Source organism: Scyliorhinus torazame, chromosome 17 (assembly GCF_047496885.1).
Source record: "Scyliorhinus torazame isolate Kashiwa2021f chromosome 17, sScyTor2.1, whole genome shotgun sequence".
NCBI lineage: Eukaryota > Metazoa > Chordata > Chondrichthyes > Carcharhiniformes > Scyliorhinidae > Scyliorhinus > Scyliorhinus torazame.
Genome location: NC_092723.1, coordinates 156,845,261 through 156,872,239, shown reverse-complemented (window position 1 = coordinate 156,872,239; position 26,979 = coordinate 156,845,261). Strand labels below are relative to the sequence as shown.

At 45.4% G+C, this 26,979-nt stretch overlaps 1 protein-coding gene across 2 annotated transcripts; it reads left to right on the top strand.

Annotated features, from left to right (window-relative positions):
* The first annotated feature begins 6,304 nt into the window (after nt 1-6,304).
* Nucleotides 6,305-25,751, top strand: rnps1 (RNA binding protein S1, serine-rich domain). Of its 2 annotated transcripts, none has more exons than XM_072481375.1 (7): nt 6,305-6,477; nt 13,885-14,040; nt 15,238-15,411; nt 16,133-16,235; nt 17,572-17,725; nt 24,595-24,736; nt 24,936-25,751. In XM_072481375.1, exons 1-7 carry the CDS (start codon nt 6,320-6,322, stop codon nt 25,039-25,041), a joined length of 993 nt encoding a protein of 330 aa, XP_072337476.1. In that variant the 5' UTR covers nt 6,305-6,319; the 3' UTR covers nt 25,042-25,751. The 2 variants fall into 2 exon arrangements, with proteins under 2 accessions (XP_072337476.1, XP_072337475.1); XM_072481374.1 differs by having other exon boundaries at nt 15,232-15,411.
* Nucleotides 25,752-26,979: the final 1,228 nt, after the last annotated feature.

The following is a 26,979-nucleotide window of genomic DNA, read 5'->3' as shown; positions in this document are numbered from 1 at the left end:
CTTTCAAATTTACAAACAACAAACATGTACATTAAACGAACAAACATACAACAAACATGGTGCCGGTTCCATCAGAAAGGACACTGTATCTCTCCATCGGTTCCTTTTTTCCATCATCTGGACACCTCATTGCTCAGTAGCGAACAGGTTCGCAAAGGGATTCGTTTGGTGGGAGTCAGACTCTATGTCATCATCTTCTCCTGGCTGCCATACTTTTGACTGGAATAGTTTGGCTAAAGCTGCTTGGGATGAATTGGGGTCCATCTCATCATTCCGGATGAGCCTGAACGAATTGTCTCGGTACCAGAATCGTATGTCGAGTTTGGAGCTACTATGCTTCAATCCGTAATCGTCGGGCGGTGGGTCTGGGTCAGGAGCTTTGATGTACGTGATTTCGAAGGGGTCACTGGAATCATGCTCGGAATCGCTGGGAGTGGGGCCTGGTGCAGGGGTGTAATCGTAACGTGGTGTGCTGTGGCTGTCGTCATTGCTGTCGCTATCACTGTCACTGTCGGTTGAAGGAAGGGAGAGGCGGAGCCGTGCCTCTGGGGGTGGAGTTGAAGTTGTGTCTGAGGACAGGCTGGTCTGGCTGGGGGAGGGTAGGAATAAGTCATCTGTGGGCGGGATGTGCTTGTCTGCTGCTGCGAGCAAGATGTGGTGTGAATGGTTGTTCTGCGAGCGATAAGCCTTAAGCTGGTTTATGTGAAACCACGCAGACTTGCTATTGGGATATGTGATTTTGTATACAGAGGGGCTTACCTTGTCCGAAATGGAGTACGGACTGGAAAATATGGGGTAAAGGAATGAACTGGGGTTGTATAGGGATAGCATCACTTGCTGCCCTACTGGAAACTCGGTGGCGTGTACCTTTTTGTCGAAACAAGCCTTGCTTTGTTTTCTCCTGGTCCCAAGTCTCACAGCTGCTGCGAGCTGGGCTGCCTTTATGTTCTCAATAAGCTGCTGTACAGCATTTTCATGCGTGAGGGCGGTGACTGCGGGGCTGGCCAAATCCAGTCCTAATAAATACTCTGTCCCTTTCATGGGGCGTCCGGTCATGAGGGGTGGGGGGTGTATCCTGTGGACGTAGATACCGTGTTTCTTAGGAACATTAAAGCAAATGGGAGAACTGAACCCCAGGTGCTGTTGTTCTGTTGCACCATTTTCCTGAGATGGCTTTTAAAGTCCTGTTCATCCTCTCTACAATGCCGCTTGACTGGGGGTGGTCGGCTATGTGAAACTTTTGCCTATTTCCGAAAATTGTGAGGACTTTTTTCATTACTCGACTTGTAAAATGGGAGCCTTGATCGGACTCCACACTGCGGGGGAGGCCCCATCTTGTAAAGATGTGCTGTGTTAGTATTTTAGCTGTCGTTTTGGCCGTTTTCGTTCTCGATGGAAAAGCTTCCACCCATTTTGTAAGGTGTCGATGACCATCAACACATACTTAAAACCATTTCTGCAGGTGGGTAGGGGTCTTATGTAGTCTATCTGCAAATCTCGTTCAGGGGCCATTAACGGGCGGGTGTGACTAAGCTGAGCCTTTCTTGCATATCTGTCCGGATTGTTCTGGGTACAGATCAAGCAATTTTCAATGTAGTGAGTAACATCTGCTTTTAAATCAGGCCACCAGCAGAGCGGTCTGAGGTGGGCTAGGGTGGGTTCAATGCCTTGGTGTCCATGATTGTTATGGAACTGACAAATAATCTGGTTCCTGTCCTGGCTGGGAACTACATAAATGCCTTCTTTCAGAATCACACTGTCGCGTGTGGTGATTGCGGTTTTAAACTTGTCGTATGGGGCTGGGAAGGTTCCTTTTAAAACTTCCCTGAGTTTTACATCTTCCTTCTGGGCCTTTGCTGGATCCTGAATGTTGGTCTGTGAGACCTGAACCATGTGTACTGGGGTGCTCTCGGGGGGGGGGGGGGGTTCCAAAAGTTACCATGCCTGGAACCTGCCTTCGCTAGGGCGTCTGCTTTAACGTTACCAGGAAGGGAAGAACGTGATGACTGCAAACCTTAATTATGCCATATTTCCTATTTTTGGCCGTCTCTAGGATATGTCAGAGTAATGGGGCTGAGGGTAGGGGCTTTCCGTCTGCAGAAACAAATCCTCAATTTGCCACAGGGGTAGGAATTCCGTTAAGCTATTACAGACATACAAACTGTCCGAATAGATGTCTGCTGGGGTCGGAAACGAGTCAGGGTGGTCTACAATGTACGCTATGGCTGCCAGTTCTGCAACCTGCGAGCCTAGATGTCCTGGCAACTTTAGTGAAATCTCTTCAAGGGCGCGTCCCTGCGCGTCCTCTACATAAATGCCGCAACCAGTAATTCTCTTTCCGTTCAAAACTGTGGAGGAGCCATCCAAATAAATTTTCAGGGGTGCGCACGTGTCTGTGGGCTGGGATTTTTGGGGTGTATTACCTGCTTTCCTGGGAGCTGACTTAGGTATAAATGGACCTGTGTTGTGTTGTGTGGTGATAATCTCACACTCATGTGGGGTACCTGCATATTGCAAATTATCGGCTAGGAAAGTGTGGGTCTTGGTTCTTTTGACTGTAATGTCCCGTCCCTGTAAAAGAAGGGTCCAACGGGCTGCGCGGATTTGGCTGACTGTGCCATCTTTAAGTCGACCGTCTAATAATAGCTGTGTTGGGGGTGTTCAGTGAGAACGGTGATGGGGTTGAGTCCTGTAATGTAGGCGAAGTACTGTACTGCCCACAAAACTGCGAGCAGGTGCCTTTCGCAGGCAGAAAATCCTTGCTCGACAGGGTCTAACACGCGTGAGGCGTATGCCACGGGGCGTAATTGGTCATGGCGTTTCAGGAGGAGTACGGCCGAAAGGGTTCGGTTGGTGCTTGCAACTTCGATTGCGTACGGGGAAAGTGGATCTCGGACCTGTAATACGGGGGCTGTGCTGAGGGCTCTTTTTAAAGCATCCACGACATCCGTATGCTGTGGAAGCCATTCCCAAGGTGCCTTTTTCTTGAGACGGTCGGATAGGGGCGCTGCCGCAGTAGCCAACCAGTCCTAAAAATGACCGGAGGGCTGAGACATTATGGGGAAGGGGCAATTTGACAATCGAGTCAATTCTCTTTTGCTCAATCTCGCGTTTACCATGTGTGATTACTGTACCCAAGTAAATCACTTTTTCCTGCAAAATCTGGGCCTTCTTGGGGTTGACTTTACATCCAATTTCTTCTAGGAGTGCTAGGAGTTCGGCGAGAAGCGAAATGTGCTCTCCCTTTGTGTCTGTCTGTAGTAGCAAGTCATCTACATACTGGACCAGACAATCGGGTCGGGAACATTTTTCTAGTCCATTTGCCAGCTGTTGGTGGAAAATGGAGGGGGAGTTGTGGAAGCCTTGTGGAAGGCACGTCCACGTATATTGTTGTCCCTGGAATGTAAAGGCGAATTTGTATTGGCACGCTTTATCCAATGGAATGGACCAAAAGCCGTTGCTAATGTCCAAAACCGAATTTTTTTTGACTGAAGTCCCTGTTTGAGCATGGTCTCAGGACTCGTGGCTACGGTGGGGGCTGCTACTGGAGTTACCTTGTTCAGTTCCAGGTAATCAATGGTCAGTCGCCATGATCCATCGGGTTTCCTGACGGGCCAAATTAGTGCATTATTCGTGGAGGCTACTGATCAAACAAACTCTGTATTACCTTTGAGATTTCTCCCTCTGCCTCTTGGGTAAAACCGTACTGCTTTTGGGGTCTGGGGTCGGGACCTGTAATGTTTACCAAGCCAGCTATTTTGCCATGGTCGTGCTTGTGCTGTGCAAATGCTGCTTTGTGTTGCTGCAGGACTTCCCTAACCTGTTTGTTCTGACTAATGGCTCGAGGGTCGAACCCGAAGTCTCCTACTGAGCTAATTCTGTTTTCATAGTCTCCAACTGTGAGCGTGACGGGGGCTCGTGCTGCCTTTGCCATTCTCCATACACATTTATTAACCGGATCAAAAGAGAGGTTGTGGGAGCTCATAAAATCGATTCCTAGGATGTGTTCAGCTGTCTGGGGTAGATCGACCAAAACTACGGGGTGTTTAGTTGTAATGTTAGGAATTGGAAAAAAAAAAATTGGTTACTCTTAAAATTTAAAAAAACTAAGGGGAGCAGCTGCTCCCTATCCACCCTGCCCATGCCCCTCTTAATCTTGTATACCATTAATCTCATAATTTATCCCTGTACACGCCCATCATAATCCTGTCCACCAGGCATTTTCAAAGTCAGGGGCGTGACCCACCCGTGGGGCGCGGGTGGAAGTTGGAAGGTCGTGGAGCCGTCCGTCCCGGCGTTCCCAATTGAGCAAATTTGCGCGCAACAGCTGGCTTTTAACAATGCCGGCTGCGAGCGGTCTTCAAAAGGACTGCGACCATACAAAAAAAAATGCAGCGGCACTGCGCATGCATGCCCACTCATCAGTGCACATGCGTAGCGTTCTGTGTATGTGCACCAGTGAGCGGACACACATGCACAGTGCGGCCGCATTTTTTTAATATGGTCCCAGCCTTTCTGAAGGCCGCTCGCAGCCGGCATTGTTAAAAGCCGGCTGCAAAAAGTTCGGGGAGTGATGTGATTGGTTGCTTTCTGAACTTTGACGCTGCTGAAGTGGAAGTCCCTTACTCCAAGAATAGTCAGGATCTGGGTGTCGCATTTAAGATTGGGAAAGTCTCGCTGACAGAGCCTTATTTCTGCATGTTCTGTGCCACAATTGTGCTGTGGAGCTTAAATTTGGACAGATGGAGACTCCATACTTTCCGACACCGGAAGGCTTCACCTTCATCCAACAGGTTCCATTCGAGGAGCGTGTACGAGGGCCAAAGGGACCCAAAACCATTTCCTCCATTTTGTCAGCAGCAAACAAGGTAAGAGAAAATGGTGGATCACAAAGGTCAGCTGGTGTGGGCTGCGAATGTCGGCCGGCGTGGGGCGCAAAGGTCGGCCCGCGTGGGCTGCGGAAGTCAGCCGGCGTGAGTCGCGAAGGTCGGCCGGGTTGGGTCCCGAAGATTGGTCGGTTGGTAAATATGGGTCCCCGGAAAAAAAGTTTGAAAAACACTGCTGTACACCATTATTGTGGCAGCCAATACTGCAACTAATAAAGTACTGTGTCCTTAACTCCCTATAGTGCATCTACAGACATTGAAAGATGCCCTCGTACGAACGGGATATGGCGCTCGACTCATCGATCGACAGTTCCAACGCGCCACAGCGAAAAACCGCACCTACCTCCTCAGAAGACAAACATGGGACACAACCGACAGAATACCCTTCGTCGTCCAGTACTTCCCCGGAGCGGAGAAACTACGTCATCTTCTTCACAGCCTTCAACACGTCATTGATGACGATGAACATCTTGCCAAGGTCATCCCCACACCCCCACTACTTGCCTTCAAACAACCGCGCAACCTCAAACGAACCATTGTTTGCAGCAAACTACCCAGTCTTCAGAACAGTGACCACGACACCACACAACCCTGCCATGGCAATCTCTGCAAGACGTGCCAGATCATCAACATGGATACCACTATTACACGTGAGAACACCACCCACCAGGTACGCGGTACATACTCGTGCGACTCGGCCAACGTTGTCTACCTCATACGCTGCAGGAAAGGATGTCCCGAAACGTGGTACATTGGCGAGGCCATGCAGACGCTGCAACAACGAATGAACGGACATCGCGCAACAATCACCAGGCAGGAATGTTCCCTTCCAGTCGGGGAACACTTCAGCAGTCAAGGGCATTCAGCCTCTGATCTCCGGGTAAGCGTTCTCCAAGGCGGCCTTCAGGACGCGCGACAACGCAGAATCGCCGAGCAGAAACTTATAGCCAAGTTCCGCTCACACGAGTGCGGCCTCAACCGGGACCTGGGATTCATGTCGCATTACATTCATTCCCCACCATCTGGCCTGCGAAATCCTACCAACTGTCCTGGCTTGATGCAATTCACACCTCTTTAACCTGGGGTTACCCCATCTCTGGATCTGTAAAGATTTAATCACCTGCTAATGCTCACATTCCTAGCATTGTTTGGCATCTTTGAATCTGGCTATATATGTGTTTCTGGAACAGACCTCTTCATTCACCTGAGGAAGGAGCAGCGCTCCGAAAGCTAGTGACATCGAAACAAACCTGTTGGACTTTAACCTGGTGTTGTAAGACCTCGTACTGTGCTCACCCCATAGTAAGGCTATGGGTTCAAGCTGCATTCCAGTACTGATTGTGCAGTACTGAAGTTGAAGGAGTTGCATTGTTGGAGGTGTCGTTCTCAGACCAGAGGTTAAACCGCGGTCCTTTCTGGCCCAATGTTTTGCTATGCCTGCCCGCCGCCCCGCGCACGGCGCTCCCTCTGCTGCTCGCCGGCGGTATAGCAGACGTCGTGCGTCAGGACGCAGCGCGCGATGGGTGACGCGGAGTGAGCGGGACGGTTTGCGGGCCCGAGCAGCGCAGAGTGAGAACAGAGAGAGCGGAATGTGAGTGGATGGGGAATCCGTGTCCATCGGGGCCGGGGGCCGTCTCGCCGCGCTTGGGGTGGCTCGCGTTCGTTGCACTGTGACGCCTGTAGACGGATGAATGCTCCTTTGTACAGGAATAGCATCTCGGCTTAGAACGGAGCCTGAGGCCTAGCGAGCGAATCCTAGTGACTTGTTTGGGTGGGGGAGGGGAAACCGGGACTGCTCAGTGGCCCATTTGCCGGGCTTGAGCCACTTTCTCCCCTCCCCCCCTCCCCCCAAATATCCACCCTCCACCTGTACCCTTAATAGTGAGTGGGCTTGGTTATGGGGTATGAGATTGGTCGTGTCAGGCCGAATGAATATAGTATAGGCTTTAGATTAACATGGAAAAGGGCAAAGACTAAATAGGCAAGGTTAATTTCAATGAAAAGAAAATGGCAAATGGCAAGATTACCAACCAATACTGTAATTATATAGGAGATGATTCGGGTGTTGTTAAGGTACATTCCCATGAGGTGGGTGGTTGGTGGGGTGGGGGGCAGTTCAGTAGGACAAACAGACTGAGTACCCTGGATGACAAACACTAATGATGTAAGAGGAATGATAACCTCTATAACACCTTTAAGATAATGAAACATCTCGAGGCACTTCACAGGAGTACCCTAAATCAAAATATAACAATATGACTTTTGTGAGTTAAGACACAGGCAGCGTAAGTTAGCTAGGGTACACGGTGAGACCAACCAGAACTGTGATGGAATAGTCAAATCTGGAGGTAACGAGGGCATGAGAAGGAAGCAGAAAAATCGGGTAAATAGCAAATATCAGGTTGATAATACAAATGAGAATCAGACTGACAAGAAAGTTCAGTGAGGAAATGAAAAAGGAATTAAACAAAGGGAAGGTATGAGAAGAGGTATGGGCAGCACGGTAGCATTGTGGATAGCACAATTGCTTCATAGCTCCAGGGTCCCAGGTTTGATTCCGGCTTGGGTCACTGTCTGCGGAGTCTGCACATCCTCCCCGTGTGTGCGTGGGTTTCCTCCCACAGTCCAAAGATGTGCAGGTTAGGTGGATTGGCCATGATAAATTGCCCTTAGTGTCCAAAATTGCCTTAGTGTTGGGTGGATTTACTGGGTTATGGGGATAGGGTATGGAGGTGTTGACCTTGGATAGGGCTCTTTCCAAGAGCCGGTGCAGACTCGATGGGCCGAATGGCCTCCTTCTGCACTGTAAATTCTATGATCTATGAGACTGGCAGCTATCAGAAATGGAATGAAAAGGGTGGCACGGTGGTGCAGTGATTAGCACTGCTGCCTCACGGCGCCGATGACCCAGGTTCGATTCCGGCCCTGGGTCACTGTGGAGTTTGCACATTCTCCCTGTGTCTCCATGGGTCTCACCCCCACAACCCAAAGATGTGCAGGTTAGGTGGACTGGTCACGCTAAATTGCCCCTTAATTGGGAAAAAAAGAATGGGTATGCTAAATTTAAAAAGAAAGAAATGGAATGCAAAACTTTTCTATGGGCATTAAATATTGAAAGGATAGTAAACAAAGGAATTTGGCCACTTTGGGATCAAAAAGGAGACATTTAGGAGGCAGAGTATAGCTGAGGTACTAAATAAGTACTTTGCATCAGTCTTTACTAAAGAAGATGCTATTGGAGTCTTAATGAAAGGAAGGCAATTGAAACATTGGATGGGCTAAATATTGGCACAAGGTGGTAATGCAGGAAAGTTTGAAGTGATACATTTTGGTAAGAATGAAGAGAGGCAGTATAAACCATAGCGTACAATTTTAAAGGGAGTTCAAGAACAGACATGTGGATGGAGTCATTAAAAAAAAAAATTAGAGTACCCAATTATTTTTTAATTTTTATCGGCAAAGGTGATCTGAAAAATGTTTTTAGATGGTTGCTTTTTATTTGTGGGATGCGGATGCTGTTGGCTGCACTAACATTTATTTCTTATTCCTAATTGCCTTTCAGAAGGTGATGAGCTGCTAATGTTTTAAAAATAAATTTACCCAATTCATTCTTTCCAATTGAGGGGCAATTTAGCTTGGCCAATCCACCTACCCTGCACATCGTTGGGTTGTGGGGGCGAAACCCGTGCAAACTCCACACGAACAGTGACCCAGAGCCGGGATTGAACCTGGGGCCTCGTGCCATGAGGCAGCAGTGCTAACCACTGCGCCACCGTGCTGCCCTGTGAGCTGCTGACCTGAACTACTGCAGTCCATGTGTTTTGGGAACATCCACAGTGCTGTTAGGAAAGGAAGTTTCAGGATTTTTACCCAGTGATAGAGAAGGAATGGCGTTATACTTCCAAGTCAGGGTGGTGTGTGGCTTGGAGGGGAATCTGAAGTTGCCATGTTCCCCTGCATCCATTGCCCTTATCCTTCTAGGTGGCAGAGGTCATGGGTTTGGAAGGCGCTTTTGAAGGAGCCTTGGTGAGTTGCTGTAGTGCATCCTATAGGTGGTGCACACTGCTGACATTGTGCGTTGGTTGTGGAGGGAATCATGTTGAAGGTGATGAATGGGATGCCAATCAAGTGGGCCACTTTTCCCAGCGTGATATCCAGCTTCTTGTGTTTTTGGAGCTGCACTCATCCAAGAAAGTGGAGACTGTTCTATCACACTCCTGATTTCTGCCTTGTAGATGGTGGTCAGGCTTTGAGGAGTCAGGAAATGAGTTACTTGTTGCAGAATTCCCAGTCTCTTATCTGCTCTTGTAACCACGGTATTTATATGGCTGATTCAGTTCAGTTTCTAGTCATTGATAACCCCAGGATGTCGACATGCGGGATTCAGCAATGGCAATGCCATTGAATGTCAAGGCATTGGTTCGATTCTTTTCTTGTTGGTGCTGGTCATTGTTTGGCACTTGTGTGGCGTGAATGTTACTTGCCACTTATCAGTCCAAGCCTGGATATTGTCCAGGTCTTGCTGTGTATCGGCATGGCCTGCTTCAGTGTCTGAGGCGTCACAAATGGTGCTGAAGGTTGTGCAATCATCAGCAAGCACCCTATTTCTGAGCTTATTTAAAAAAAAATTTAGAGGACCCAATTTCTTTTTCAATTGAGGGCCAATTTAGTGTGGCCAATCCACCTAACCTGCACATCTTTGGGTTGTGGGGGCAAAACCCACGCAAACATGGGGAGAATGTGCTAACTCCACATGGGTAGTGACCCAGAGCCAGGAACGAACCTGGGACCTCAGTGCCGTGAGGCAGCAGTGCTACCCACTGCGCAACCGTGCTGCCCCCGCTTATTTTTTTAAAAAAGAAATTATTTTATTGAGGCATTTATAATTTTAACACTTTTGAATGGAAAATCCAACAAAGACAAAACATTTCTGAGCTAATGATGGTGGGAAGGTCATTGAAGCAGCTGAAGATGGTTGGGCCTAGGGCACTACCCTGAGGAGCTCCTGCACTGATGTCCTGGGACTGAGATGATTGACCTCCAATAGCTAAAGCCACCTTTCTCTGGGCTAGGTATGACTCCAGTGAGTGGAGCGTTTCCCCCCTGATTCTCATTGACTCTGGTTTTGTTCAGTATCCTTACCATACTCGGTCAAATGCTGCTTTGATGTCAAGAATGGTCGCTCATCTCTCTCCTCGAGCTTGCTATTTTGTCTATATGCCAATCAAGACTGTAATGAGATCAGGGGCTGAGTGCCCGAGAAGGTGATGGGGGAAGATTCAATTGTGACTTTAAAAAGGGAATTGGATAATTATCTGACGGGAAAACCTTGCAAAGCTATGGGGGTGGCACTAGGTGTGAGATCTTCCAGCAGTGAGCCAGCATGGACACACTGAACTGAATGGCCCCATGTGCTCTAACTGTTCTAGAATTCAATGATTAGCACTGGGTGATTTGAGCACCTAAGCATGCTCTGGGCTGGTGTCCACTCATATTTACTCCTCAGTAGGAGTTATTGACAGTGGCAAGTTATTGGTGTTGAAATTAGCTTTTATAAGCACCTTCCATGATCTTGGGATGTCCCAAATACAGCCAATAAAGTACTTTTTGAAGTGTTGCCACTGCAATAATGTAGGAAACTCAGTAGTCAGTTTGGACTCAGCAAGCTCACACAAGCAGCAACATGGGCAGCACGGCATCACAGCGGTTAGTACTGCTGCCTCGCAGCGCCAGGGTCCCAGTTTTGATTCCGACCATGGGTGACTGTATGGAGTTTGCACGTGCTCCCTGTGCCTGCATGGGCTTCCTCCTGGTGCTCCGGTTTCCTCCCACAGTCCAAAGATGTGCAGGTTAGGTGGATTGGCCGTGCTAAATTGCCCTTTTGTATCCAAAGGTTAGGTGGGATTACGGGAATAGTGCTGGGGAGTGGGCTTGGGTAGGGTGCTCTTTCGGAGGGTTGGTGCAGACCCGATGAGCCAAATTACCTCCTGCACTGTAGTGATTCTATGGTGATGAATTTTTAAAAATAAATTTAGAGTGCCCAATTTTTTTTTCCAATTAAGCGGCAATTTAGCGTGGCCAATTCACCTACCCTGCACATCTTTGGGTTGTGGGGGTGAGACCCACGCAGACATGGGGAGAATGTGCTAACTCCACAGCGACAGTGATCTGGGGCCCAGTGCTAACCACTACACCATGTGCCACCTGAGATAAACATAGTTAACGATTCGATTCGGTATCACTCTTTAGAGCACCAGGGAGAACTCCCTGCTCTTCTTGTTTGGGAATGTTTATGAGAGTAGACTGGACATTGGTGATCAGAAATGGGGACCCTTGGTGTCTTTACTTCACTCTCCCAACTCCGCTCAAAGGTCAATAGAAGCACCTGTATCATTTTTGATTTGTTTAGTATTCTGGCTGAGCTGATGCTGAATCCAGGCCTTCCTTGCTATGTAACATCAACCCTGATGCTGGGACATGTGATACAGCTGAGCCCTTTCTGACTTGTGATTAGAGAGAAAAAAAAAGAAAGAAAATCGCTTATTGTCAGAAGTAGGCTTCAAATGAAGTTACTGTGAAAAGCCCCTAGTTGCCATATTCCGGCCCCTGTTCGGGGAGGCTGGTACGGGAATTGAACCGTGCTAATGGCCTGCCTTGGTCTGCTTTCAAAGCCAGCGATTTAGCCCTGTGCTAAACAGCCTGATTACCATTGAGAAGAAGGATAGAAAGACTTGTGTTTATATCAACCCTATCTAATCTTTTGAAGCAATTCACCAAGTCATAGAAATGATATGTGGTGGCCATTTTGTGCAAGCTCTCATCACCTTGTCCTTGCTGAACTACATTGACTTGAGTTCATTGTTATTTCCCGTACCAGCCTCCCCGAACAGGCGCCGGAATGTGGCGACTAGGGGCTTTTCACAGTAACTTCATTTGAAGCCTACTTGTGACAATAAGCGATTTTCATTTTTCATTTTCATTTCAATTTAAAGTTCTCATCCTTGCATTCAAATCCCTTACTATCTCGGCAATCTCCTTCAGCCCCGTGTTCCTCCGGCTCTGGCCTCTTGCAAATCCCCCAATTCCTGAAAATGTGGGATCCTCATTTGGAATGATAGTTCCTTAACATCGTATTGTTTCTGTCTGTGATGATCTGGTCATGTCAAACTGCATTTACTATTGCTACTGCCACTGTGGTAATTTGCTGGTGATCTGCATTCTAATCAGTCACAGTGTGCAGTGTAACAACTCTCCAAGTCAGGGTGGCATTGTGGCGCAGTGGTTCGCACTGCTGCCTCATGTTGCCGAGGACCCGGGTTCCATCCTGGCCCGGGGATCACTGTCCGTGTGGAGTTTGCACATTCTCCCCGTGCCTGTGTGGATCTCACCCCCACAACCCAAAAAGATCTGCCCCTTAATTGGGAAAAAAAGAATTGGGTACTCTAAATTTATTTTTAAAAATTCACCAAGACTTCTTGACACCACATTTCAAGCTGATAACCTGTACCACCTAAAAGGACAAAGACAGCAGATTCACAGGAACACCACCACCTTCAAGTTCCTCACCATTCTGACCGTTGCTGGCTCAAACTCCTGGAACTCCCTCCCTTTTTTAATTTTTCCAATTAAGGGGTAATTTAGCGTGGCCAATTCACCTACCCTGCACACCTTTGAGTTGTGGGTGAGACCCATGCAGACATGGGGAAAATGTGCAAACTCCACACTGACAGTGACCCAGGGCCGGGACCGAACCTGAGTCCTCGGCGCTGTGAAGCTGGAACTCCTTCCCTAACATCTCTGTCAATGTACCTACAGTACATGGACTACAGTGGTCCTAGAAGATGGATCATCACCACCATCCTCTAGAGCAATTAGGGATGGGCAATAAATGCTGGCTTAGCCAGTGATGCCCACAATCCCAGAATGAACAATAAAAAAAAATTTTTTTAAAAATTTGTTGGAGGGATTATGCTGCTATCTAGAAGCTAAGGCCAAAGTTAAATTGAACCCGGAAGGAAATTTGTTCTGTTACCAGGTATTACACTGATTGTAAGGGGAGCGTGTGTAAACTCTGATTTGAGCCTCTATCTGCGCTCTCAAGCCTTTGCACGCTCTCATTTTCAGAATACATATTGGAAGGAGTGTTGATTATCAGTTGGGTGGATCTGTAGTAAAGGATCGATGGCTTGCAACCTATGACTTATGGAACAGCACATGTGGACACTGCATGGCAGAGCCTCAGTGGATGATCAGTCAGATAACTGCAGAAACTGGCAGTGTGGAAGGTGTGGTGGACAATTATTGTTGTCTGACCAGCTGGTTTTGCTTTTAAAAAGAATAAATTTCGAGTGCATGGTCAATCCACCTACCCTGGACTTTCTATGATTTGGTGAATTGCTTCAAAGGATTTGCACTGGTAGCATTGAGCATTAGCATTAACATCTAATTTAATCTGGTACCAATCTGTAAGATTAAAAGAAAAGTAACCCACAGTGAGCGCACCACAGTATACTGGAGAGTTACTGGGGTGGAAAGGATAAAACTAGAGTAGGATTTTCAAGCAAGTGGGCAAGTGTTGAGTGTTAGGGTTCATGAGCCATTGTTACTTCTATGTCCACAGTTCTGTCAAACTTCATGGATGTGGAGAGCAGCCACAACCTAATTGAATTGCAGAACGGGAATGAGGGTCTGAATGGCCTTTTGTTCCTTTGTGCTGCAAAAATAGGAAATGCTAGAAATACATAAGTCAGTCAGCACCTGAAAGACAAGAGACTTGTCTGCACTGTTATTTTCCCTTTGATTCTGAAGGAGCTGTTTGTATGTTGTTAGCCTGATCTAATTTCAGGTCTGAATAAAGTGCTTTTCTCCATCTTGTGCAGAGTTATGGGTTGCTCTTTAACACACACCCCATTTGCTTGGGGCCGTAATTGTTGCCAGCTCCTTGCTTTCTTTTACTCAGTAATTCCTGATATTCTCTCCTTTTTTTTTCTCTGAACAGGGCTCCTTCACCAACCAAGCGTAAAGAACACACTCAAGAGAAATCCAAAGACAGGAACAAAGAGAAATCCAGCATTAAGGAGTCAAGTGAGAAAGAACGAGGTCGCGATAAGACGCGCAAGAGGAGGAGTGCCTCAACTGGAAGCAGCAGCACTAGGTACAGGGGGAGTGGATGGGCTGGGGACCAAATACAATCATGTAGGTAACTGGTACATAGAGCTGGGGCCTATGTGAGATTTAAAGATTTTTTTTCCTCGGGCAGGAATGGCTCAAGTGTGGGATATAGCTTGTATGGAGCAGCAGTGTGTATGTCTGTGCACCAATATGCTACCCTAAATTCTTTGTTAAAAATCCATCGGTGGTTAAATGGTTTCTCGAAGTAGGAGCATGATATTTTTAAAATGCCTTTCATACTTATTGACATTATAGCGGGCTGGGCTGCAATTCCAGCCCAGGATCGGAGACTTGAGCGCATATCTAAGCAGATGCTCCAATCCTGTAACAATTGAATGTTGCATTGTTGGAGGTGTTGTCCTTTGGAAGTCACTTCTAGCGGCCTATTGCGCTGTCAAAAAGCTGGGAGTTCTCCTGAGTCCTAGGCAGCTTTTCTCTCTCAACCAATGACAACAGCAGATGCACTACTCTTTTATTTTGTTGTATATGGCTCTTCATGCTGTAGAATTACATTTACCTGCCAAACAATAATGACCGTCTTTCAGTGGTCAATTCATTGTATTAAGGAGATGCGATTTAAATACCAATTTCTATTTTTCACATTGGTAAGCTGAAAGGTTCAGCGGAATTAAAAGTCATTCTAAATCACGTACAGTGTAGGAAGGCCCTACTTTATTGTGAGCCACAGCTGAGAGAGCCTTTGGGGCATTAATATAATGTCAGGGGCAAAATGAGCCAGGGTTTTTACTCCAGCCGCTGTCTATTATCCCAGGCTAAGATCAGGTAACTTGGAACATTGTGTGATAAACCACGAAACTGCTGGTCTCTGTGGCTTCATCCGCATGGTACATTTATCCAGAAAGGCTCTGGCAGCAAAACCAGGTTCAGTTTACTTTAGTGACATGCTTTGCCATCTAGTATGCAGCAGACTGATGTCAGCCAGAGAGTCTTGCTTTTAGACTGTATGCTTGGAGCATTGAATAGAGAGCAGTGCACATGGCTGAGATCGGAAAGTCGAGTGTGTATCTACGAAAGTTGGACGTGACTAAATAAAATGTGATTCTGTTCTAGTGTTGAGATGTGAAGGGCATTGATCAGCCTGGATCCTGGGCTTATCTGCTGTTTGCATTGATGCTTCCCTCTCTTTTGGTAATTGTCTCTGTCATATCTTTAGTTCTAGCTCCAGTTCGGGATCCAGTTCCACCTCTGCCTCCAGCAGTGGATCGAGCTCATCCTCTGCTTCCAGTCGCTCTGGAAGTTCCAGCAGCTCCCGTAGCTCCAGTTCCAGCACTTCCTCCGGATCTCCGAGCCCATCCCGGCGCAGGCACACTAACAGGAGGCGCACTCGTTCAAAGTGAGTACAGTAAAAGCCCATGCAACCAAAGCTGTCCCAAGCAAGTCAGTAAAACTTGGTCTTTGGCGCAACAAACAGATTTTGTTCAGACTTCCGGTATGGACTTGTTCTTCAGGCTGTGATTAAACTACAAAATCAGAAAACATGAGTTCAAATCCCCACAGTTGCCATTTGAAAATTTGAGTTTAGTTGTTTTAAAAAAATCTACCAATGGATTATTCAGTAAAAGTGACCATGAAGCTGTTGGATTGTTATAAAATCCCAACTGGTTCATAATGTAACAAAAAGAGGAAATGCTGGAAATACTCAACAGGGCAGACAGCATCTGTGGAGTCAGGGTCATTGATCTGAATGTTTCTTTCCACAGATGCTGCCCCGACCTATTGAGTATTTCCAGCACTTTCTGTTTTATTTCAGACTTCCAGCATCTGCAGTATTTTATTTTTGTTTTAGTTGTTTATTAATATCCTTCCCAGCAGGTAACCTGCCCTCCTTATCCAGTCTGGGCCTTTATCTTACTCCAGTTCTACACCAACTAATCTTAACTTTCCTCTAAAATAGAGCATAAACTCCCATAAAAACAGAATTTTTGAGGCCCGTCTTTTAGGCAAAAGGTTAGGTTTACACGGGTACATGGGACTCAACCATCAAAGACATTCTTTGCAGTAAACAGTGATCTACTCCAGGTGTAGATATAAGCTAATGTTTGTTACACTTTCAGATCTAAATCCCCAAAACGAGATGACAAGGAAAGAAAGAAAAGAAGTCCGACTCCGAGACCGACTAAAGTACACATCGGCAGGCTGACCAGGAACGTGACCAAGGTGATGGTCAAACTATGATTGTACATCAATCTGAGGTGAACTGCAGCCTTGAATGAATGGAGCTATTGGGATTTTTGAAGGAGAGGGCACTGGGACCCTGTGGCTCTGGTCTACACAGTGCAGGTTGACGTGGATTGAAGGGCTTTCTCTGTCAGGATTTTATGCTTGAATGAGTTGCATTGTTTGTACCTGCATTTTGAAATAAGTGCCAAACCCTCCCTCCATGCTGGGCAATGACCTAACTTCCTCTTGGTGCCATGTGTTGACACTGTGCTACACTGTATCTGCATGTACCACAACTCCCAACAAAAGTTAGGAGGGGAGTGAACAGTTCAAAAAAGAAGGGAAAGCATTGTAGACGTTTTAAGTGTGATAGCTGGAATGGGAGAGGGAAGTGTGAAGGTGAGGGAAATAAAGGCAATAGAAAGCCATTGTTGGAGATATGGAAGAATCTAGATTTCAGCAAGTATTTGACCATGTGTATTGGTTAAATCTGTATTCTTGTAGATATCAACAGATCTTATCTAACTGATTTAGGATTTATCCTCTAATGATGTAATGGAAATAAATGTCGCTAAACCAAACTCTGAACTCACAAAGTAGGACAGAGCAGTGAGAAGGTAATGCAAGTACGGTAGATGCTTGGTTTGTCCGCAGGATGGTGAGGTCTTGGGCCTCTTGGCTGTAGTTTGGGTGCCCTCCTGTAAGGGCTGTTCTTGTGGGATTTGGACACAGGTAAAGGAAGCTTTATATGGGAGTGCTTGATGCACCAGATGTTTGAAATGGAAAGTGTTCCACTCCCCAGCGATGTCATCCCTCAACTCCGTGAACACAAAGTTGCTGGGAAGTTGTGTTCAACCTGAATCTCATCGGCTCCCAGTCCAGCAATTCCTCGATTTTAATATTTGCTCCTTTATTTTCAAATCCCTCCATGGTCTCACCCCCTCTATCTCTCTAATCTTCTCCAGCCCTGCGATCCTCTTGAGATATCTGCAATTGTCTAATTCTGGGTTCTTCCTCATCTCTGATGCTAATTGTTCTACCAAAGATGAACGTGCATTCAGCTTTCTAGGGCCTAAGCTCTGATATTCCCTCTAAACTTCTCTGCCTCTCTAAAATTCTTCTGAAAGCTGACCACGCTTTTGCTTATGTCTCCTAATATTTATTTGTAACTCTGTGTCAGATTTTGTTTTATAATGCTTCTGTGAAACACTTGGAATGTTTTACCTCATTAAGAATGCTGTATGTGAACAAGTTGTGGGGTGAATGAATGTCCCACTCTGAGCTCTGTTCTCTGGTGCTGCAGGCCATGACTGTCGCTCTTTCTCTGCCACAGGAGCACATCATGGAGATCTTCTCTACATACGGGAAGATCAAGCTGATCGACATGCCGTTGGACCGCTCACACCCCCACCTGACCAAGGGCTATGCTTACGTTGATTTTGAGAACCCGGATGATACAGAGAAGGCTCTGAAGCATATGGACGGAGGTAACAGCTAATGCAGAGAGACAACTCCACTTTGTGGCTTTAACACAGCAGCAATGGGTTAGCAGTCATCTGAGGAATTAGTCAAGTGAGCCTTCTCTGAGCTGCTAATGCAATTTTATTCTTGTGTAAGGAGACCAAAAGTGTTCTCAGTACTCCAGATGTGGTCTCACCAACACCCTATGCCAGTGGTTCCCAATCTTTTCAGTAACACAGCGCACTTCAATAAGATGAACAATTCCACGGCACACCCATATTTTTCAGCTGAATCGATTGCTCATAAACATCGCATTTACGTAATTTACAATGGTTATGGTCTTACTAGAGAGGCTTGCGGCATACAATTGAAATTCAATGGATCAGAACAATTGAAATTCAATGGACAGAGCAAAACATAAAGTTGAGTTAATAGCAACCGGTTTAGTGGGAAACCTGAGGCTGCTGGTGTGCACAGAGCCTTTTGATCCAGGGAGGAATTGATGAGCGAGCCAGCTCCAAAGCTTGCTCCGCTGATGAGCGCTCACTCCTGTTGTTTTTTTTAATGTATGCCAGTGTTGAAAATGCTAGATCGCAGAGGTATGGTGTTGGAAATGGCCGGATATTCATGTGCCGCAGTCAGCCAAAACACATCCAAAGGCACCTCTCCAAACTTCAGCTTCATTGTGCGATCCTCCCACAGCTCTGCATATTCCTCTTTTTCTTTTAATGTCAGCTTTTATGATGAAGAGGAATAAAGTGGATCATGTACCCAGTCATAGTCTTCCACATCTGTAGAGAGGAAGTAGTATTCAAATTTCTCTTGCAGCGTTTTGAGATGTTGGAGTACGAGACTGTGCACACCTTGACAGTTGCTGACATGTTAGTGGAAACATTTCAAGTGAATCCCCTGCCACTGCCTCTTGCAAAAGGCCCAGTTTTGACCTGAGGCCGTGAAGTTTATCTGTGATAGTCAGGATCGTCTTGTTCTTCCCTCGAATTTTAGTACTGAGCTCATTCAGACGGCTCAAAATGTCTGCGAGATATACAAGCTTAGCCCACCAGTAATGATCAGTAACTATGTTCATGCATTGTTGAAAACTCAGTTCCCTCCAGTGCTCATGAACACGGGAGTGAACCTTCCCCCACGATAACCATTGCACCTCTGTGTGTTTCAGTAAACTCTGATGCTGGACCTCCATATCTGCATACACAATAGTGAACAAATGTGATTTTATGTAATTTCCGATTACACGGCTTGTTTTAAATCTTTATTAGTGTCACAAGTAGGCTTACAATGAACTTACTGTGAAAATCTCCCAGTTGCCACACTACGGCGCCTGTTCGGGTACACTGAGGGCAAATTCAGAATGTCCAATTCACCTAACTGCTCATCTTTCGTCACTTGTGGGAGAAAACCGGAGCACCCGGAAGAAAACCATGCAGACATGGGGAGAACGTGCAGACTCTGCACAGATAGTGACCCAAGCCAGGGACCGAAGCTGTGAAGCAATAGTGCTAACAACTGTGCTATCGTGCTGCTAATACTGAAGCTAATTCTGGTGGCAGTGTTATGGTTACTAGAGCTTCATGGTGGAGGATATAGTGGTTGGTATGAATGTCAGGAGTTTGTTCGTTCACCTTTCTGACAAATCCTCATACTTTGCCCATCACGGAAGCTGCTCCGTCAGTGCAAATGCTACAGCACATGGCCGAGGTAACTTTGTTTTCCTTCAAGTAAGTATGTTACCCAAAATATTTCCTCACCAGTACCTCCTTAAAAAATAAAATATAGGCAACATGATGGTGCAGTGGTTAGCACTGCGGCCTCACGCGCCGAGGTCCCAGGTTTGTTCCCTGCTCTGGGTCACTGTCCGTGTGGAGTTTGCACATTCTCCCCGTGTTTGCGTGGGTTTCGCCCCTACAACCCAAAGATGTGCAGGGTAGGTGGATTGGCCATGCTAAATTGCTCCTTAATTGAAAAAATGAATTGGGTACTCTAAATTTAAAAAAAAATTCTCCTGAATGGAATATACATCAACATGCCGAACGTTGACCTTCAACTGGCTGTATCCGCTTATATCGGTGGATGTGTCAATCTGCAAAGCAAATTTCCCACTTCTTGCAGCATCTCCTCACGATATCAGCTGACATGTTGTCAACTCACCGTTTTAAATACTATCAGAGAATGGAATTTGGTTGACCTCTTGCAGCATCATCTCCGAGCATCACACTGACAATTTTATTTTTCCATCAATAGAATCTCTGCAGTGAACCGACCCTCTGAAAGAGGGTCCAAGCCCACCCTAACCCTGGAACCCCACTTATCCTGCACATCTTTGGACACCAAGGGGCAATTTGTCATGGCTAATCCACTTAATCTACAAATCTTTGGACTGGCAGGAAACTGGAGAAGCTAGAGGAAACCCATACAGACAAGGGGAGAAAGTACAAACCACACAGTCACCCAAGACTGGATTCAAACCCGGGCCCCTGTGCTGTGAGGCAGCAGTGATGACCACTGTGCCACCCCCTGTGCAGGCATAATTAAAGTTTTGGCAATGGTATGGGCATTCTTTGATATTGATAGAAGCACAGCCACCAGGTAACTAGCCACTTGAGCTTTATCCGATACCCACACATACCCCATCAGACATTGGGTTTGCTTCATGCCTTGTTCTTTAAAGCGCTTTTATGTACCGAATGTCTTTGTTCCTAAGAGATGGATGTTATGTCTGCAAATGGCATTTTAACTGACTTGCTACCATCGCAGCATTTGCTAACTTCTCTCTGCAGATGAGACATTCAGGCAAGGGACAAACGGCATCTCTTGTTGGTGAAAATCCGAAGGCCAGATGGCTGTCATTGTAGTGTCTCTGAACATTTCTTGATTTTTTTTCTCTTGAAGTTCAGCTGGTTCATCACCGATTGAATGAGAGGTGAAACTTATCCATTTCTTCTTAGATTAGGGATATAAAATAGATCCAGCAAAGAAAGATGGATATGATCAATTTTGCATTGCCTGCTTGTTTTGCCTTGCTTTACACTCAGTGAAAAATCAGGTTCAATCAAGGCATTCAAGAGGGCGTTTGATGATTATTTGAATAGTAACGATGTGCAGTACAGAGAAAAGGCAATGGAATGGCCCTTTGACCAAACCACAGTGCTCGTTTGAAGAGCCAGTGCTGGCACACTGGGCCAAATGACCTCCTGCACATGAACGATTCTTTTTAAAAATAAATTTAAGAGTGTCCAATTCATTTTTTCCAATTAAGGGGCAATTCAGCGTGGCCAATCCTCCTATCCTGCACATCTTTGGGTTGTGGAGGTGAAACCCACGCTAACACGGAGAGAATATGCAAACCCACATGGACAGTGACCCAGAGCCGGGATCGAACCTGGGACCTCGGCGCCATGAGGCAGCAGTGCTAACCACTGTGCCATGTTTTGCCCTATGAATGATTCTTTGATTGAAATGTTACCGTACCTTCTCTGCAGGTTCGGCCTGATATCCGACTGTTTTCAGTACTGATGTTTAACTTTTACATCCCTTTGCCAGACGCATTATGTCTTATAATTACTGTCCTACCTATCTTTGTGTCATCAGCAAATCTAACAATTCCTTCATCCAAGTCACTGATATAAATTGTAAATACTTAAGGTGCCAGAACTGATCCCTGTGGCACTCGACTTGTTACAGCTTGCCAATCTGAAAATGACCCATTTGTCCTTGCTCTCTGCTTCCTGTTAGCTAACCGATCTTTTATCTGTGTGAGTATGTTGGCCTCTGCACCATCTCGATCCCCATATCTTCCTCACTTGCAGTCACGCCCTCCTGTGCCTGACCATTGTGAAAATCAGAAGACCCTATCCTAAGGGGTGTCTTGTGTGTTTTGGAACAAAGTGTCAGGTAACTTTCATTCCTTGATGCACCTCAGTGTCTGTAGCTTGACCTCCAGATCATTGACTCTGAGTGGAAGCTCATTACTGGAGACGTGGTTGCCATGGACCACTGGTGTCCACGGACCCCCAAAATTTCAGCTACCATGCTATTCTTTTAATTAACTAATTATTTTAATTAATATTTCAATTAATGCTCCTCACCAGCACTTGGCATACTAATTTAAACCTTACAATAGACCTTACTGCTGAAGAATAAAATGAAGCAGTAGACTCACCAGCTTTTTAGTTATCCGTTGTGTCTCTTAATTAATGATATTATGGTTACTCAAGTGTTACTTAAATTTTTGTACGCTTTTCCAATTTCCACCTATTTAAATATACACCCTAGTAGAAGTGTACTAACTAGCTATTTACAGACACTCCCTAACAGCAGTTACTCGCCAAACAATAACTTATGGCTATCCTGCGATGTCACTTCTTTTTCAAACTCTAAATCAGTGTGCAGCAACTTCTGAAGGCTCCTTTTAGGCTCCGTGGAGGTAATGGCAGCCCCCAAGCCTTGCTCCCTTTCTGCTCCTGATTCATGGTGTCCCTTAGCCGGTCCAATCTTTCTCTTTGCACCCTTAAGGTAAGTGAAGGTGACCTCATAATAGGTAGTAGTGATCATTTTATAAAAAAAATTTAGAGTACCCAATTCTTATTTTTCCAATTAAGGGGCAATTTAGCTTGGCCAATTCACCTACCCTCCTCTTTTTTTTGGAGGGGGGTTGTGGGTTGAGACCCATGCAGACACGGGGAGAATGTGGTAGTGTTCATAACATTTTTTTTTTTTTTTAATGTTTTATTCTCCTTTTCACATTTTCTCCCAAATTTACACCCACCAACAATAACCAATAATCAGTAACAAATATGTCAATCCCCATATCAATAACAACGATCCCATCCTCTCACCAAACCCCAAACATTTGCCTGCATGTTCACATATAAAAATGACAAAAAGGAATCAGGAATCACCCATAGCCACCATTAACACCCCCCCCCCCCCCCCCCCAAAAAAAACAACTAATGTTCGATGTTATCCTGTTCTTGAAAGTGCGTGATGAATAATGCCCATGAATTGTAGAACCCCTCCATCCTTCCCCTCAGTTCAAACTTAACCTTCTCAAGAGTCAAGAATTCCAACAGGTCCCCCCCGCCAGGGCACAGGGTGGAGAGGTTGCTCTCCAACCCATCAGGATCCGCCTTCGGGCGATCAACGAGGCAAAGGTTACAACATCTGCCTCCGTCCCCGTTTCCAACCCTGGCTGGCACAAATTGGCCTCCCGGAGGCCCGGGTCCAGTTTCACGTGCACCACTTTAGAAATTACCCTAAAAACCTCCTTCCAGTAATCCTCCAGCTTTGGACAGGACCAAAACATAGTGTTCATTTCATGATAGAACTTCATATTCAGTTTGAGGGTGAAAAGTGTGAGATTAGTGTTTTAAACTTAAATAAAGGCAATTACTTTAAATTTAAAGTACTCTAAAAAAAAATTTTTTTTAAACCAATAAAGTAAGGCAATTACAAGAGTATGAAGACAGATGACTGAAGTGAACTGGGAAATTAGATTAAAGGGTAGGACAGTAAACGTGAAGTGGCCTCCTGCACTGCAGGTATGCTATGATTTAAGCATATATTTCATAATTCAGCAAAGATACATTTTAGTCAGAACGGAAGATATGAAAAGGACACAACCTGGCTAACTGAGAAAGTTAAGGTTGGCATCAAATTGAATGAAAAAACATACGATCTATGAAGGTTTGTGGTGGATCAGAAGATTGGACTGAGTTTAAAAACAGTAAAGAATGACTTTTTTTTAAAAATGAGGGAAAAATGATAGTGAGAGAAACTTAGAAATATAAAAATAGATAGTAACAGTTGCTCCAAGTGTCTAAAGCGAAAGTTGATCCTCTAGAGAAGAGAGTTTGGAAAATTTATAATTGGAATAAAGGAAATGGCAGAAGCCTTGATCAGATATTTGTCTCTGTCTTCACTGCAGAACAGTAAGAAGTCTTACAACACCAGGTTAAAGTCCAACAAGTTTGTTTCAAATCACTAGCTTTCGGAGCATAGCTCCTTCCTCAAGTGAATGAGGAAGGTCATTCTTATTGTGCTCACCCCAGTCCAACGCCGACAACTCCACACCTTCACTGCAGAAGACACCAATGATATTCCAGAAATATTTGTAAATCAAGAGGTGAATGGGAGGAACTTGGAAAACAGTTTCAATCACCAAGGAAAGGATATGGAGGACATTATTAGAACTAAGTTTCCAAGGCCTGATGGTCTGGATCCAAGGGTCTTAAAAGAAGTGGTCGTTGAGTTAGTAGATGCATTGGTTGTAATTTTCCAAAATTCCCTAAATTCTGGAAAGGTTCCATCAGATTGGAAAGTAGTGAATGTAACGTTTCAAATTTTCTATTCAGGAAAAGAGGGAGACTGAAAGTAAACTACAGACCAGTTAGCCTAACATCTCACTAGGAAAATACTAGAATCTATTAGTAAGGCGGTTATAGCAGGGCACTTAGAAAATCTTAATGCAATCAGGCAGAGGCAACAGGGTTTTGTGAAAGTGAAACTTTGACTAATTTATTGGCATTCTTTGAGGAAGTAACAAACAATGTGGATAAAGGAGAATCTGTTGATGTGGTGTACTTGGGTGGGGGTGGGAGCAGGCTATATGCTGCTGTATTGGAACCAAAATCCTGGCTAGCTGTTGAGGTGATTATGAATATCTTGCAGAACCGTTCGGTGGGAAGGCGGAATTATTCTTGCTGTCTTGTCCATTGTTTCTCTATTGTTGTTGATGTGAATGGTTAGTGTTTTTTTCCCTGTGCAGTAGTTCTGTCGCAGTAACTCACTGTGAAGCATGTTGTATAAATATGATTTCAACTCCCTCTGTTATTATGGACTCTTGTCTGTCTGCATTTTACCCAGTTTCTGTTATGTGCAGGTCAGATAGATGGCCAGGAAATAACAGCGACTGCTGTGTTGGCTCCTCGACCCAGGCCTATGACACGGCGGATCACGCCACCGCGTAGGATGCCACCACCTCCGCCCATGTGGCGCAGAACACCACCACGAATGAGGAGAAGGTTAGTTACAAGATTGCTGTTTGAATAGCATTATTCTTTGGTTGGGGGGGTTGATTTTTAAGCACATGACTGGGGGCTGCATGACAGGGACCAGTGCAGTGCATGGTTTTCTGGCCTGGGCATGGGTTTGCCACTCTGTTCCAGCACAGGTTGTTGTGTGGAGATACAAATCTGATTTAATACTTGTCTTTTGCTGCAGGTCTCGATCACCTCGCAGACGGTCACCAGTCCGCAGACGATCACGGTCACGATCACCAGGTCGGCGGCGCCACCGCAGCAGGTCCAGCTCAAACTCCTCACGATAAAGACTGTGAAATCTCAGGGGATTCTGTCCCCAGTCGAAACCTTGAAATAGAGCTCAAAAGTACATCGGAAATTTAATGAACTTTCCCCGTCCGTCTCTTACTCTGTTCAGGTTGTGTTTTACTTCAGTTCCATAATTAGGTGGGTGGGTGAGCAAGGGGAAAAATTCTGTATTTTACATGTTTGCACATAATGCGTGCTGTGTTTGGGATAGGGTGGGGAATAGAAGGCAGGAGGATAACCCAAGATTGTGAGAGTGAATCATCACTACGCCTGTATGTTAAATGTGGGCAGATAAGGAACACTGTCCAGTCATCGAGTTATAATCATTATCAGGACGGTACCTAATGTTTTCATTGGTACCGTTGATGGTAGTGTAGAGTCCCTCTGTCAGATTGGCCTCATAACAAACACAGCATTGTCGAGATGAAGTAGGTGCTACTCTTGAGTTACACTGTCCTGTCAATGCAGTGGGCTGGTTTGAACTTTGCTCCATTTATCCAATCCAAGTAAGAAATGAAATTAGGGTAATGTTTGGGTTCAAATGTGAGATTTTATTAATGGGCGGCAACATTCTGCAGGAGCTTGAGTATTGAGCAGTAACCCTGTCCAATTGCTCTGGATTTTTGTATTTTTTTTTAGTTGGATCCTTTGCTGTATTTATACCATTTTTGTGTATAATTTCTGTACTTCAATAAACCCAGGATCATTATCTGATAGTCAGTGAGGGCTTTATTACACAAGGCACTGGCAATAATACATGCAAAGATAATCCTGCAAACGGTCCCAACAAATCTAGTGCTGATGAGCTGTTTGAAGTGAACATATGCCTCAGCGAGGTGTCCAGTATTTGTGTTTTGGGTGTTTACCCTAGTAAAGAGTCACAGCAAAACTCTTAAGCTATGTATTTTTTATTTGCATTCCAATAAGTTTGTATTTCAGAGTGCTTAAATGCACAGGGCACAGTAAATGCCTAACAACAGCCCGGTGATGATGCTGAAGACCTGTGCATCAAAGCTTGTTAAACTGTTCTTATGATGTTGACACATATATATTCAACAATGTGGAAAATTAACCAGGTATGTCTTTTCCACAAAAAAAAGCACATGATAAATGTAAACCAGCACATTTTCAATCAGTAAAGTGATTGATAGAGTGGCCAATACTGCCAAGAAGTAACACATTCTGACACTCAAGTTTTGTTTCTACCTGAAACACTTGTCTTCGACCTGAATCCTGGAGTCAGGTGCTGAATGGCAAGGTGTGGCTGAGAGTAACTGCATTTTTCTTTAAGGCAACCGTTGACTGTTTAGGCCAAATGAGCTTGAGAGAAGCTGAAGCCACTGGCAGTCAAAATAAAAATCCTCTATGGCTGGAGACATACCTGTAACAAGTGGTTGTTAGTGACCAATCATCACAGCCGCAGGACACTACTGCAGGAATTACTTTGTGTCCTCAGCTGTTTCAGTAATAAAATTTCCATTTTAAGGACAGGAGTGGAGGTATTTTTTGATAATTCCAGTGTTCTCCAATAATGAAGGAGCCGTGTTGGGGCACAGTAGGATCTGGATAAAGTCTAAGCTTGGCCTGGTAAGTGATAGCAAATATTAACATGTCGGGCAATGGTCATTTCCAATAGCCTCCATCACCCAAATCTCTGCAGTCTAACATGCAACAAGTCCAATTCTCCTATCACTTGTTGATCTACACTGATTCCCAGTGGAGCAAAATATTTATTTTAAAAATATCATCCTTGTTTTCAAGACCCTCTGGGACCGTGTCCTTCCCTACCTGTAATCTCCAGCCCTAAGACCATCTGAGATATCTGCACTCCTAATTCAGTTTTGTTGTGCATTCAGTTGCCTACAACCCAAGCTCTGGAAATCACTCCCTACATCTCTCTACTTTGCTTTCTCCCTCTAAGATGGTCCTTAAGACCT